Genomic DNA, 15,671 nt, shown 5'->3' with positions numbered 1-15,671 from the left:
GAGTTGGAAACAACACTTCCACTGAAGAGGAACAGGAAAAGGAAGATGATGGCTGGCGAAATGGCAAGTGATGAGAGATTGACAGATGCAAACAGGGCTTATGAAGTAGAGGTCCATAACCAGGTCCTGGATACTGTCACAGACAGTATCAAACGACGCTTCATGACCCACGGCACTCTGTATGCTGACTTGGCTGTCCTTGATCCAAGAAACTTTCCCCAAGTGTGTTCAGCAGAAGCTCTGCCTGACTCTACATTTCAAGATCTAAGCAAATGCTTGCTTAGGTTTGACAGCAGGGCAACTGCTGCAAATTTGCAGTCTGAGTTGAAGTGTCTGGCAGCCCAGTGGCCACGGCTTAAAATGTCTGCACTTGAAGAGTACAGAGTACGAATTTGCTCTGGTTGTGAGGAAGAAGAGACAGAGGTTTTAAACAAACAGTGCAACTCTTGTAAAGAATGCTCAATATGTTGCTACCAACTTCTGAAACGCTACAACCTCTTCACAGATGCCTATCAGCTCCTTGGTTTAGGATACAAGTTTCTTCTCACTCTGCCTGTGACACAGGTAGCTTGTGAGAGAAGTTTCTCTGTACTCAAGCACATCAAAAGCCGAATAAGAAGCACACAGTCACAAGAACACCTGGAAGCATTCATGCTTATGTCAACAGAAAAAGACATCCTCATGTCCCTCGACAATGACTTGGTCATCGACAGAGTTGCAGAAAAAAGCAACTTACTAAAGAAACTGCTGATTCCCCAACATTAGGTTTACAAACCGCCTCAGACAATCTTGTTTATTTCTTTTAGGTGAGAATTATCTCTTAAACTGCAGCCTAATAAACAGCTGATTTGTGTGTGTGTACTGTTATATGATGTCCCATGTGTTAAGACATCTGAGGAGTGTCCTCCCTATTCTCTTTAGGGGAGAATTATCCGTTGAACCGCATAATAAACAGCTGATTTATAATAACTAATAGTACTGTATTATTTTATCTGATCTCTGATCTCCACCACCACCCCCCCCCCCCCCGTTGACATGACATGTGGCCGGACTGGGTCATATTCCAGGGCTGAATTTTAGTCCCAGTCTGCCCCTGTGTAGCCCCATCCACGAGTAACGTTTCCACGTCAGGTGTTATGTATGCTAGCAGCAACACACGGAGTTAACTACATTATATAAACATGGGTTAATGATTAGAGGAAACTGAGTTATTTAGTTTGTTAAAATTTCAGCTATTCTGTTTACAGTCTGTCATCAGATTATTTAATACGATTTGTTAAAGGCTCAGGGCAATCTCGATGACAAAGGTCAATGTTCCCCCCCCTGTGAGCCAGCCGCGAGCATGGTCGCCGCGTCTTTATTACGTCATCACAACAACACGTTAGGTTACCAACTTAAGCCTGTTCTGACATTCGGTGATATTTTTTCGGTGCTAAAACCCTTTCGGCCGAAAGCCGAAAGGGCCTTTTTAACCATTTTCGGCGGATAATTTTCGGTGGCCGAATATTCGGTGCATCCCTGGAACAAACAGATGTAAAGTTACATGCATGGCTTACAGACTTCTTTACATGCAAACTACTTTTTATCTTCTTTTAAAAACAGGTCATAATCTTATTGTTATACTTAAGAAATTGCTGGATATCACAGTCCTTATACTGTATCAGTTTGATTGAGTATTATTGTGTAGGTCCTTTTTATTTTACTGTTACTTTGGATGAGGTTTTCATGAGTCAGTCAAATTAATTTGTTTTCATATGCCATATCACACACGTAAGGGTAAGACACAAACCTATTGAACAAATGCAATGCAATGGATAAGCTTAATTTCCACTGAAGTCACAGATAACGTCATATTTAATATTTAAACAAATCATTTCCTTGTCACTAAAGCATTGACTACGCTATTCATCGTCCTTAAATGCAGGCATTAAGTTACATGTTCCGTTCTACAGCCACGATAAGGCTGTTTCTCAAGTGTGAGGATAATACAATTAAAAGAGGCATTGGTAATAATATTAAAAACAACAATGTTTGGGTCGGATAGGCGGTTAGCTGCAATAAATAACTCGAGTTCAACAAACCATATTACAATATCTAAGGGAGCGTTATTTCTGGACCATCTTGAAATGTGACGTTCATATTTTAAAGATACACACATTTCATTGTGAGGTTGATTTAATATACACTAAGCCTCTCTTCAACAATACGTTGACGTTAGCTAGTCTATTTTATGCTATAGTAGAGCATAGCGAATATAAATGAACCTTAACAATGCATACAGTAACCTAACTAGCAAACTAACTATCCAACGTACAAGGATGACCTTATTTTAGCAACCTCGCACAGAAGCCTTTTGGTATACAGTAGCATCCCACTTAATGTTTTATACTTCTCTATTACGTTTAACTTGGATGCTACGCATAGCATCGTTAGCACAGATGGAGCTACTGATTGCTCAAATGCTAACCCAACTCTAAACATTCATTAACGTTAGCTTAATAAAAACACCAGTAACATAACATAAAGTACGCAGGGTTGACTTACCGAAGAAACTGCATTCATGGACGGTCTGTTTCAACCGCAGATAAATCCTATATTTGCATGACGAATAGTCCACCAGGAACCAACACAACAAACACGGCCGAGTTCAAGTAGTGTTCTCCTCATGAGCTGAGCCGCTGTAGCATCACGGAGCTAACGGAGCTAGCAGAGAGGAGCTAGGAGCAGCAATCCCGTTGTCATGAAGGGGGAATCTAACTATATACAGAATATGTTTTTGTGGATCCAGGCTAGAAACATGTTACTTTTCTGATGTTAAATTGGACATTTTAACATAGGGTCTACGGGAATTGCTCCCATCTGCATCCATCGCCTACAGTTTGCAGCATTGGGCTTCACCGCACTGTCCCGGGGTTTGCCGCTTGGCTCTGATAGGCCAGAAGTCGGTTTGATTGCATTCGGACTCGATTGCTTATCTTGTCTGAGTAGCCCGGATGATGCTGCATCGCAATTTTTGACCTCGAATTTTATTCACCGAATTTTTTGACATCGAATTTTAAACACCGAAATATTTGACGTCGAATTTTTTTCACTTGAATTTTTGGGATCTGAATTTGAACATTCGAATTTTTTTAACTTGAATTTTTACATTTTTATTTCACTTAGGTAAATTCGGAGCAAAAAAAAATCAGATACATGATTTTCAAAGTAATTATTTTCAATGCTATAAATTCGGTGTCTGATCAAATTCAAATACTTCTGTCTCTTGTTTGCTGCCACAGTTAGAGCCAATATAATCCAAGGAAAATCCTCCCGCACACACTCATGTTAAAAAAAAAAAGATGGCGTATTGGTGCAAGCAGTTTTGCTCCAGAGTGAAGCTGTCTCTAGGTCTGACATCTTAAAACCGAAAAGCAGATTTATTTCTCATGGATTATCAGAAATCATTCAAAGTGACACAGACACATTGGATTAACCTATGGATTAACTTCAGCATCGTTTGTATCGTTGTAATGCCATTGAAGACCACTTTTGACCAGACTACCACACAGGTGAGCCATTTTGCCGTTTTTGGCTAACTAGCTCCATATGTTTAGATGTGTGTTCTTGTTATTATCTCCGAGAGTTCGTATGATTGAGTGATAATGAGGATAACCATCGATTCTGTGTCCCCTCACGATGTGAAACGATGGGTTGAGATGTGCAGCAAAGATAAATAATAAGGTTTTGTGAGTGAATTTCGGTGCAGTCATCTGTTAGCATGTTTCGCTCGTTGCTAATTCAGAGGCTCAGCATTAGCAAACCACCGGTTTTTAAAAAAAAATAAAAATTTTAAATGATCAGTTAGATGAGTTTCTTTCCGTTACATGGATATAAAACATTCATAGTTTATTAAATGAACATGCCCTCAGACACTGTTTTCTGCAAGATATTGCAGGAGGCCCCCGGAACCGGGGTCTCTCGGGTTTAACAGGTTTTCATCTATGTGTTATATGGTAATAAATACAATTAAGAAAACGTTATTTATTGAACACATTGCGAAACAAAGCTGATAAGACAGAACTAGACTCAGACATAATACTAATTATTGTAGAAACATTTGCACTGCTGCTGCAAAATGGAAACTTTGTTGATTACCTGGCCACTGGATTCAGATAATTAATAAGTTGAAGTTCAATTACAGTTTAAATATAGTTTAACATTCTTTATTAAAATGCATCAAATTGTTGCTCTGCAAAGCATGGTGGGGTTAGTGCCCTGCTGAACTTGATTTTGGGCGTATTGCTCGAAAAGCTTAATTGCATCCTCCCTGAGCCCATCTGAGAGTGCCATGCCCCATGTGTCCTTTACTGCTTCCATCATGAACCTCAAGACATCTCCTGCATGCTCCCAGCTTCCTCACTGCACTCTTTTTCTCCGTTAGCTCCAGCGCTCTAAACTTTCTGCAGAAGTAGAGCTTTCTCCTGTGTTTCTCGTCTCCACAGATTACACACCCTGCCTGGTCGTCTGTCATTTTGGTAGACTTGGTCCTGGCATGCCTTGGATCAGCCTTAGCCTCCTTTCGGTGTGGTTTCTCGTCCCTCACTTGCTCGAGCTGCTCATATATGCTCTCTTGCTCTTTAAGGAAAGTTAGGAGACAGTCAAACCGATTTTGCGTCGAACCAGAACGTTTTCTTTCAGTGGCATAGACAAGCCACTCCTTCTTGAGGGTATCTGGGAGTTTACTCTCAATGGATTTGGTTACTAGTGGATTTTTTATAGCACCTGTGTCCCCAAGGTCACTCAAATCTTGAAGAGCTTTTTCAACAGTTTGGATCAATTCCACAATTTTACGTGGCTGATATCCTCTGACAGCTGGCATCTTCTGTAACTCATCCACTATTTCGATGGCGATGGATGTGTGATTTCCATAGCGGTTCTCTAGGACACGGAATATATCATCTGCAGTGTTGTGGCAGTGAGGCGAAGATCTCTTGTCATTTTGTCTTCGAGACTATCCAGCAGTTGGACCTTCTTCATCTCCTTTGATCCTGTTGGCTCACCTTGCTTCTGAAGTGCCTCCCAGTCCATCCTCCATCTGTGGAATTCGCATTTGTTGCCACTGAACTTGGGAAGTGCTGTTGGCTTTAACTTAATGGATGCCACAGGATATCTGGCTGAAGCAGGCGTCCATACTCCTTCAGTGTCCTCCTTCATTTGTACCTGAATGAAGTCTGCCTTTCTGGAGACACATTTTGGGAAATGAAGTTCAAACCCCCGTAGGTGACTTTGCAGGTCCTTCTGCATTTCTGGAGGGATCCACTGCCTCCACCGACTGTGCACTTCTTTTGCAATCCTAATATTATAGAAATGCTTGCCGTCTACACGCTTCAGTCTACCCGGCTCGCACGCACCAACTATTTAACTCCTTCTTCAGGATGCAGCACTGGGCTCTGTGATTAGGGTGATTACACCCAGCTTGTTAGAGGAGGCAGGACCGCCTGCGATCATTACACACTCGTTTTCTATCCCTATTAATGGGTAATTTGTATTTAAATTAAACATATTTGCAACGCTAATGATGTAATTTATTAAAATTAAGCTATTTTGTTATTGATATGTATTTATATATATATTTTTCGACTACTTGTAATCTGTTTTTTATTTTATATTTATTAAAGCCTTAGGCTCTGTTTGACTTTACACGCACTGTTTACCCAGCTGGTATGGCAATGTCACCCCCCCCCCCCTCTTGCAAATGACGGCCTAGGCCCCTTGTCATGTCTGCCGATATCTGTTTTTTTATGTCTGTTCTTTTTTATCTGTGTCTATGTTTTATCTTTTTAAATGCCTTGTGATGTGCTGCAACCCATTGTCCCCTCTGGGACAAATAAACAAATACTCTACTAAAGGTGTGTACAGGCAGGGGCGGCGGGTACTGTAGGCTAGGGAAGGCTAAGCCTTCCCAAATATTTGTGTCACTGCATCATGGTAAAATACAAATATAATGTATAATGTCTGCGTCTTTGACATTAGCGCTGCTATGCAGCCACCTGTGCCCTGTACTACGAAGCAGTGACGTGCGGTGAGGTTCATGGCTGGTGAGGCACTGACTCTTTCAGAGTCAGATTTACAAATATTATATTTTGACCTTAATCGAAATATTTGGTTATTTTCAAAAGCTTTTTTAGTCTGATGCTTCGATTCATTTTAAACAGACCGTTCAACAAAAGGATACCCAACATCTAAATATTGGATTGTTCTTTCTTAGTAAGATTATTGTTATTGCAGTCGTTAGAAAAGCCTTTTAAAAAGAGTTGCAACCTGGACTTGATCCGAAGATAGAAAGAAATAGAAAAAAAACAGAAAAAAAACCTCACAGTCACAACAAAGGAATGAGAGGGAGTTACTTATCAGAGGGAAGGTGGAGTCGCCTGTCATTCCTTCACCTGCAGCTCCAGCTGTCACACCATGGACTTCATGCAGCAGAGCACACCAAAAATCAATGGTGAGTTTAATCTCCAAACCATGCTAAACTTTAAGATCTGCAGAAGAGAAAGCTGTGTTAATGCTTTTCAGTTTCTTTAAAATCAAATTATTTTTTTTTGTTGCAATTTTTGTGCTAGATTACTAAATGGTCAAATAATTCCTGCTTGGTAAGACACTTTCTAACGTGATTAAATCCATCCCACATTGGATGAATAACATCAGTTACCTCCACATAAATCCGATTTATATGTGAGTAACAACATGATAGCATTTTTATCATGTTGTTCTACTGAAGACAGAGCCAAGAGGAGTTGCAAAAGTCAAGTTTTTCGCTCACCACTTGAATTACATTATGCTGAGAATTCATACTAGACTTTTCCCAATGATGGCCAAAATACAACTTCCTAATTCGTCTTTAATAATTATTATTTAGTCTAGTATTTTTCCCGAACTATATGATGACTGGTTTCCTTCAACGTTAACACAACTTCCATCTTTCCCGCTTCTTTTATTTCGGTTCTCTGAGTGATAGCAGATCTTTAATGTGTTTTTTATAATAAGTCACCTTTCTTTACCCAGGCTTTAACAATAGCCATTGCCAACTGAAGATTGTCAACTATGAGGCTGAGGAAAACAGCATTTCTCATGAGACACACGGCCTCAGCAAAAAACACCTGGTGGTGCGACGAGGGAAACCTTTCAAACTGACTCTGTGGTTCCACTGGCGGCTGTGGAATCCACACACAGAGTACCCGGTCCTCGAGGTCTTTCTGGGTAAAAAAAGATGGGATAAATTCTTCTAACATTAAGCATTAAACCAAGACTGTAGCATTTATGAAGGAAATAATTGTCCAATCCTTACATATGATAAATTACATCCAAAAGAAATAAAAAGCACACTTGTTTGATCCAATGCACTCAGGGGAGTTGTTACTATAGTTTTACTTGGTCTTGTATGACCAGTAGTTTAGCTGCAAATCTTAGCTAATGTTAGCAAAGTTCACAAAGTTATCACTTAGTCAATTTACTGACTTTTAGTTGTTTTACTAATTTAAAAATATTTGGAAATACTGTTATTTACTCTTGAGTTAGGTGAGGAAAAAACATTATAATGATAATGCTCTGTTTGCTAAGCTAAAATTAGCCACCATTAGCTACTGGTTGTACAAAAACAAATAGATGTTGTAGCAAAACCCCTTCTAGTACTGAATGGAGAAATTTTCATATTGCTTATAAGTTAAACGTTTTTTTCTTAAGGGGAAAGTATGTTATTTCTTTATTCATAATCTCACTTTAGGTAACTAGTATAATTATTTGTTTCACCTTGCAGGAAATCATTCAGACAGGATCATAGTCCAGATCTCTGACGAGCAACACGACCCCCAAGGCTGGTCAGCCAAAATCTACCCAGGCGACATTCAATCGAAGTCAGTCACCATCCACATCTGCTCCCCTGTTAATTCCCCAGTGGCTCAGTATTACCTCTTCCTCCACATTGAGACGATGCATAGGAGCAGAAGTACCTTTGAAGTAGGAACATTTGTGCTACTCTGCAACCCTTGGCTGAAAGGTGGGACCATTTAGTAATATTACTTCCTTTTATTGTCTAAATGTGTTGCTGTTACCTTGTTTTAGAGGTGAACCCGTTCCACTGCTATTGCCTTTCAGAGGATCCAGTGTACATGCCACTGAAGGCCCAAAGAGAAGAGTATATCAAGAATGATTGCGGCATTTTGTTCACGGGCACCCCTCAAAACATTAATGAAAGACCCTGGATGTTTGGTCAGGTAGGTGATGCTCAGCTTTCATGAACGGGTCACAGCATTATGTGATGGTAAGAATACAGTACAGGAATTGTATGTTTCCTTGTGTGAACATAAAGTATGAGCCTGGAGTCCTGGAGGCGTGTATGAAGCTGCTGCAGGTCAGCCGGTGGCACTTCAACAACAAAGAAAAAGACTACATTCGACGAGCAGACCCCGTCTACCTCAGCCGGGTGATTTGTGCTATGGTGAGCGGCAACATTCACATTTACTCTTTGTGATGGATATGTAAAACATGCACATGTAATCCCTCTAATGTGAAATGTTTTTAATTATATTATCAATAATATACAGAAGCCTCGTGAGGCAAATAAGTCTGATCGAAATTGTTTTTCTATAACTTGTTTATAACTTAAGAACAGGTTAAAGATTGTGCCAGTTCCATTTTAGGCACTTTTAAATAAGTCTTTAGGATAACATTTTTGGTGTAATTATTTCGGCCAACAAGGCAAAAGTGCTACTAAATAGGAAGTGAACATATTTTCAGGACAATTCCTCCATGCACTCTAAACACAGGTACATATTGTTTGGTAGAAAGTTATGTGAGATAAATGTCATGACCAACTTTTAAATTGTGTATTGTTTATTTGCATTGGTCCTATTTTGAACATGGGGTAGTCGTGCACTTCAGCCTTTTTAGGTTGAAATGAGTCTAAAAAATATCACTTAGAAGAATTGCTCTGGCAAATGTATTTTAAGCCTGTTATTAAGACTTAAACACACACATTTAATCTAGAAAATGGATCACCATTTTTTCTGACACAGTTATACAAAAAATGTAATGTGTCTCTACTGTCTTAAGGTTAACTGCGACGACGACCTGGGTATTTTAATGGGAAATTGGTCAGGCGACTACAAAGATGGTGTCAGTCCCGCAGAGTGGAGCAGCAGCGCTGACATCCTCCACCAATGGGCCTTGTCCAACTGCAAACCCGTACGCTACGGACAGTGCTGGGTCTTTGCATCTGTCCTCTGCACCGGTACGGTATAAATTAGGACACTAGAGTTCTAAAATTGTGGCTGACAATCAAGTGTTATTTAGCCATCAACGACACCAAAGCGTTGCCTTACATGTCATTAAGTTTGGCCTATGATTAAGGAAGCTATCAAACTTGGCTTACAAGTATTATAAGCTAAATCCACCTGAACCTGTTTTAATCTATTATATTGATACAGTATTTGCATTGGCTTATTTTATTTAGTAGTTTTATCCCAATCCTTTGTTTCCTTTGTTCTTCTAGTAGTTTCTGAAAGGGCCAATCCTAGGATCATAAACCTAAATAAAGGGCTTTTCAACCTAAGCAAGCTGTTAGCCTGTTTCTAATACATCTTTCATAATGGCACAAACCTGCCGACTTTTAGGTAGGGTTTGCTGTCCCTGCTTTCATCATCATTGCTATGTTATTTGAATAAAAAAAGAATGTTTTGTCTTTACAGGCTTAACATATCAAGCCATAATTTTAATTTGTCATAACAGATCATTTCAAAATGTTGGTCCATCTAGTCATATAGTGTGACTGCTTTTTTGTGTTTTTTTCCAGTGATGAGAGTGCTGGGTGTTCCCTCCAGGGTGGTGACAGTTTTTAACGCTGCCCATGACGCTAACAGCAACCTGATAATTGAGGAAAATTTCTCAAGCAGCGGGGAAAAGCTCCCAGGACCAAAGGACAGCACGTGGTGGGTGTCTATTGCTCTCAAACAGTTGATCTTTTAGGATGATTAAACTATGCTTAGTCCAAACCTACTCTGGTACTCTATTACTCTAGTACACTATTTTTAATAGTAACATTAAACTTGAAGTAATTTCCATCTTAAATGATTTATATATACACAAAACATTTGCTTGTGCTTTGTATTGGTCGGGCGTAATATAATAGTTGAAATTATGTGTGAGGAAATCATTTGTAGGGCTGCACGGTTATGGCCAAAAGTTTGCTGTAAATCTCACGGTAAATAATTCGGTGATATTATGACCGATCATAACTCATCTTTATGCACACACATACATTTAGCATGGCTTAAGAAACGGGCTCTGTGTTACAAGACGGACACATTTTAGAGTCAACACATATAAATATAAATATAGTCTATGTTAAAGGTGGGGTAGGTAAGTTTCAGAAACCGGCTCGAGTGCACTAAAATTTGAAAGTACACAGCCGAAAAGAATCCGCCCCTTCCTTCAGACTTCCTTACAGAGCACCTCCTCCAACACACATGAACGCGCACATGACGTCAGCAGACTGGTGAAAGTGGCCGCCTGTTGCTGGCGAGTCATTGAAGTACTGCTGCAATGCACGCCCAATGACGGCACGCCCAATGAGGGCACGAGATACATTTGTGCGTGCACGAGATGGAAGGCTGACAGACAGGGCGGCAATCCAATCCGTTTAACGGATTGGTTGTACTTTTTACAGTATTACGGCTTCCACAGATGACATTTTTGTATGGATTTTTTGTCAAAGCACTTAAGATATTCATTGCTATCGGGATGTTAAGAGCATTCCATGGAATATAACAAAAAGTGTATCTCGAGCCGGTTTCTGAAACTTACCTACCCCACCTTTAAGAATGAGAAAAGTTTTAATATATCGTTTTTTGTAAACATGACACATTTTGAGTCTGACGACGTCAGACCATCGTCCTAATTCAAACCCTGCCTACATTCAATATTTTAACATATTTCAACATGCATAATTTTCATTACTTCCAAAAAAGCTAGAATATAAAATGAAAGAACAAAGAAAAGGATAGGATAAAAATGGTTATCATCCCCTACACAAGATCGATCAACCACACATGCATGTGTCTACTTGCAAAACAAACAACCCCCCTTAAAATTAAATAAAAACCCACACAAACACATTGATGTGAAAGACGAGCTAAAGATTATAATTTTTGTTTTTCCTTTTTTTTCCTTCCCTAACATAATGACATCATTATGTAACATTCACGCTTCTATTGGCTTGCAGCCCGCCACATTTTACGTGATAGGGGCTAAAGGGCGCGACATCACACCCGGCCAGCTAACCAATCAGGGCAGACTGGGCTCTGGTTTCAGACAGAGGGGGGAAAGAGGTGCAGCAGAACAGGCAGTATGAGAACAATAAAGAGCTTGTTGTACATTAAAGCATGGAGACATGTCACAGTAGAGACACAATATACAAATATGAAACCTGAAAATTAGCATAATAGAGCCTCTTTAATGTTAAGTAATATTACAGTTTTTGTGTGAAGGTGCTTCCTTATTTTCCCAGTTTTGCAGTATCAACTTTTTATATAATAATGACGAAAAAAAGTCAGTTGGCTATCTTATTTTCCCAGCATATTTGATTTTGCATTTTTGTTCATTTTTTTCAAAATGTGTGTGGTTAATTTACAGCATCCATTCGTGTTTGTCCTCTTGCAGGAACTTCCATGTGTGGGTAGAGTGCTGGATGAGGAGACCAGACCTCGGCTCAGCGTTTGATGGGTGGCAGGTAGTGGACGCCACCCCACAGGAGAAGAGTGGAGGTGGGTTCTCTGCTTCGATCGATTAATATCAAATTTGTTGACATAAGAGCTTCCTTTTTTGATTAAATGTCAAAGAAGGCGAAATACAATTGATAACTCATTTCAGAGGTAGTCAAATCCATGTTTAACTGTATTTTGATCTCCTGCGCTGTCGCAGAATCAAGACAGTGCGGAAAATTGTTATCCATCGTTCTAAAACAAGAGCTAAGCTAACATGCTAAGCTAAGTCGCTGTCTATGAATCTTTGCCTCAACATAGAGAGATCAATAACCATGTAGCACCATACTAGACTAATTCGATTTGTGATTTCTACATTATTGACACCCCTGGTGAGTTATTTGGGATTGTACTTAGCATACTGTAACTCAAACACCTTCCTCTGCAGGGATATACTGCTGTGGCCCTTGCCCAGTAATTGCCATCCATCAACGTTTCCTTAGAACCAGTTTCGACACCCGGTTTATCTACGCTGCTGTTGACGCTGACGTCGTACGGCTGATCATACACAATGGACGGGTGATGAAGAGGACGGTGGACACTAAGACGGTGGGACGGCTGATCTGCACCAAGAGCATTGGCTCAGACCTACTAGAAAACCTGACACAGGATTACAAGAGCAAGACAAGTAAGGCAAAAAACATTATTGTTTTTAAAGAAGCTATATTGTGTTAGAATGATTCAAATGCACTATTTAGAGAAAGTAGAAATAGGGTGGTTATCTTTGTTCTCTACATGTGTGGATAAAGTTTTTCTCCCCATGTTTTACCCTTTCAGAACCACAAGCAGCAGGTTATGGAAGATACTCAGGTTGGAGAGGTCAGTGGTTGAGATGAAGCAATTTTTTTACCCATTCTCAATGTGCTTTGAGGTTTTTAATCCCCATTTTCTGTCTTTTTCTCAGGTGGCCAGGATCGACCAATGAGCAGAGATGGTGAAAATGTCATCCAAATTATCTTTGGAGTTTCTGTTAGCCATACCACAAATGTTTCTCTGTTTCTTGTGTTCTGGTGAGGGCATACATTTGATACCATTGTTTTTTTATGACAAAATCCCTTTTTCGCAGTTCGCATGTCAGGTACACCTTTTCTGTCCAGTTCAGTGGGACATCAAGAAGGTAAGCTCTTATATTACAAATACTTTTACATTTACAAATTGCTGCTATACGACAATGTTTATTTTGGTGTTTGAAAATCAAAAGTACGCTCTGGTTCTATATGGGCCATTCTTCCGAATTGGACCAAATTCAGGTTGGAAATGTTTTGAAATGTTGTATGTTTTTTTCCCAAAACTTTGTCCATATATATTTTGTACCATATCTAAATACATATCTAGTAAAAGAACCGAACATTTTTATATCGTATTTTCAGACTGTATTGGAATGTTCTTCCTCTACCAAAAATGGTCACTACCGAAACATAGTAGGCCTACATACACACTGTAGTAAAAAAGTATTATATTAACCTGTTAAGATTGTTTTACCTTAGGGTACCCTTCTCTAAATAGTATTTTAATAAATATTTCTTGAGGGTTTTTATAATTCAATTAATACAAGTGAATTTTTAATCAAATTTCAAAGTTTAATTTATACAATGCATACAATTCATAATGCAAACTTTCTTTGTAAAATGCATAACACTGATCATATTGATTCCAGAGTTGATGATTGTTGAAATTGAACATACATTAAACCAATCAGTATCATATCATTTTAGTTGATAACTCAATATACTTAATTTTTTACAAAACATCCAGTGTTTCAGTAGTGACCACAGTATTTTGTTCTCAAGGTTGTATCATATTCCCTCAACCTTATTGCTTAATCTTAACTCATAACATGCCTTATGTTGAAGTGTGAATGTTTGAAGCTACTGACCCAGAATCAGCACTGTAACAGGCTGAAATAGAGGGGAATGAGGCTAGAATGCATGATCCAGTGTTTCCCATACATTGTTTTATTTGTGGCGGGCCTCGACAATTAAATCATTTTTTATTCTTTTTTATTTTGGTGGTCTCTAATGGATAGTGAGGTGGGCGGATGATCGGAATGTTGCGAGTTCAAATCCCGCCTGGAACACCACTACTAGTGTGCCCTTGAGTAAGGCACTTAGCCCTCAGTTACTCCAGGGAGAATGTCCCTGTAATTGGTCATTGTAAGTCGCTTTGGAATAAGGCGTCTGCTAAATGCCTAAATTGTAAATTGTAAATGATATATTTGGGAGAATAAACCCCACAGATCCTCAACTCCGGTGTGTCTCACTCATTAACAACGCAACACAGAGCAACAAGAACGTTGTCTACAGTAGCCATAACCTTGCTTGTATTTACTTATTTGGGGGGGGGGGTGGATGCGTGGGCCCGAATAGGTTAAGGGCCCTTTGGCTTTTTTCTTGCGGGGGGGGGTGCGGTTTGTATATTCCAATATATTCCAACTTCTGTTTGAATGTAATCATAAAGATCTTCTAAATACACCATTAAACAAAATTTATAAAAATGTTTTAAGTGTTATTTACAGAAATTGAAATTTAGATGTCAGGGTTGGGGACAGCTACTTCGCAATAGAAAGTACCCTATAAATGATGTTTTTGTATATATTAAGCTTATTACTATCTAATTTAATGCCTTGTGTTTAAATAGACCATAACATATTTTTTGTAAATATCTATGTCTGAATGCTTAATTGTTTTGTTAAATAGTTTTTCTTGTCGTGGAACCGTACTTTGTACTAATTTGATAGAATGCCCCATATACAATCTATGCTCTGGTCAGAGGTTTCTCTCCCCACTGGCACAATATCTACCAAAAGGGTTTCCGCTGGGTTATAAGCATGCTTTTGATACTGGTTTTTAAATGACAAAATCCCTTTCATTTTTACAGATGGGGGTATTTTGGAGTACAGCCAAATGTCAGATGGAGAAGGTAAGCTTTCATTCTAATCTAACGCCACAAGGTGTATTTAGGTGTTGCCACTTGCCACTGACAATAGTTTCATAGTCAGAGGGTCAGTTCCAACTGGCATCATCCCTACTAAAAATACCAACAAGTCCTCCAACTCATATGACCAAATAGGTCGATTGTTCAAGCCCTTATTACGACCAAATAGGTCGATTGTTCAAGCGCTTATTACGACCTATAATCACGTTTTAAAGTTTTCGACCTCTAGTGCTCCCGTTGAATGCAAATGCTACGGAGGGTCGTATATTCACAAATAACCCTCTCTGGAAAATCCATGCTGTCAGCATGCCAATTGCACGCTCCCTCAAAACTTGCGACATCTGTGGCATTGTGCTGTGTGATAAAACTGAACATTTTAGAGTGGCCTTTTATTGTGGCCAATAACCATCTAATTAGCATCTTGATATGCCACACCTGTGAGGTGGGATGGATTATCTCGGCAAAGGAGAAGTACTCAATATCACAGATTTGTTCAGATTTGTGAACAATATTTGAGAGAAATGGTTATTTTGTGTATATAGAAAATGTTTTAGATCTTTGAGTTCATCTCATGAAAAATGGGAGCAAAAACAAAAGTGTTGCATTTATATTTTTGTTCAGTGTATATATATATATACATTATCAGCTATAATATTTCACATACTACAATATGTGAAATATTATAGCAATATCCTGTACAATTATGTGAAAACATGAATAAAACTACATGAACATGAATTATTCATCTTCAGATGTTATACATACATAAGTGTCCTACACTAATACAAAGTTATTATGGCATTGTATGCTGTGTGTTATTTGTAACATCTTCAGAAACTACCTTTTCCAACTCCTCATGCAGTTGACTGTTCCAGGTCTACACCGTATACAGGTTCATGGTACAATGCATAAGCTTCAAATCGAGAGACTGAAACTGTA

The 15,671-nt window shown here is 39.1% G+C and overlaps 1 protein-coding gene across 1 annotated transcript in view; it reads left to right on the top strand.

Annotated features, from left to right (window-relative positions):
- The first annotated feature begins 6,435 nt into the window (after nucleotides 1-6,435).
- The window catches only part of LOC117532858 (protein-glutamine gamma-glutamyltransferase 5-like), a 28,099-nt gene continuing 18,863 nt past the window's right edge, over nucleotides 6,436-15,671 (top strand). The window contains exons 1-13 of the mRNA XM_034196424.1: nucleotides 6,436-6,487; nucleotides 7,048-7,242; nucleotides 7,799-8,038; nucleotides 8,137-8,255; nucleotides 8,351-8,479; nucleotides 9,094-9,271; nucleotides 9,833-9,968; nucleotides 11,698-11,801; nucleotides 12,187-12,426; nucleotides 12,576-12,617; nucleotides 12,703-12,732; nucleotides 12,865-12,915; nucleotides 14,676-14,717. Of these exons, the coding sequence (XP_034052315.1) occupies nucleotides 6,451-6,487; nucleotides 7,048-7,242; nucleotides 7,799-8,038; nucleotides 8,137-8,255; nucleotides 8,351-8,479; nucleotides 9,094-9,271; nucleotides 9,833-9,968; nucleotides 11,698-11,801; nucleotides 12,187-12,426; nucleotides 12,576-12,617; nucleotides 12,703-12,732; nucleotides 12,865-12,915; nucleotides 14,676-14,717 (1,543 nt within the window). The 5' untranslated portion in view covers nucleotides 6,436-6,450. The remainder of the gene's footprint in view (nucleotides 6,488-7,047; nucleotides 7,243-7,798; nucleotides 8,039-8,136; nucleotides 8,256-8,350; nucleotides 8,480-9,093; nucleotides 9,272-9,832; nucleotides 9,969-11,697; nucleotides 11,802-12,186; nucleotides 12,427-12,575; nucleotides 12,618-12,702; nucleotides 12,733-12,864; nucleotides 12,916-14,675; nucleotides 14,718-15,671) is intronic.

Source organism: Gymnodraco acuticeps, unplaced genomic scaffold (genome assembly GCF_902827175.1).
Source record: "Gymnodraco acuticeps unplaced genomic scaffold, fGymAcu1.1, whole genome shotgun sequence".
Lineage (NCBI taxonomy): Eukaryota > Metazoa > Chordata > Actinopteri > Perciformes > Bathydraconidae > Gymnodraco > Gymnodraco acuticeps.
Note: the sequence above shows the minus strand (reverse complement) of the source record. Positions and strands in the feature narration are given on the sequence as shown.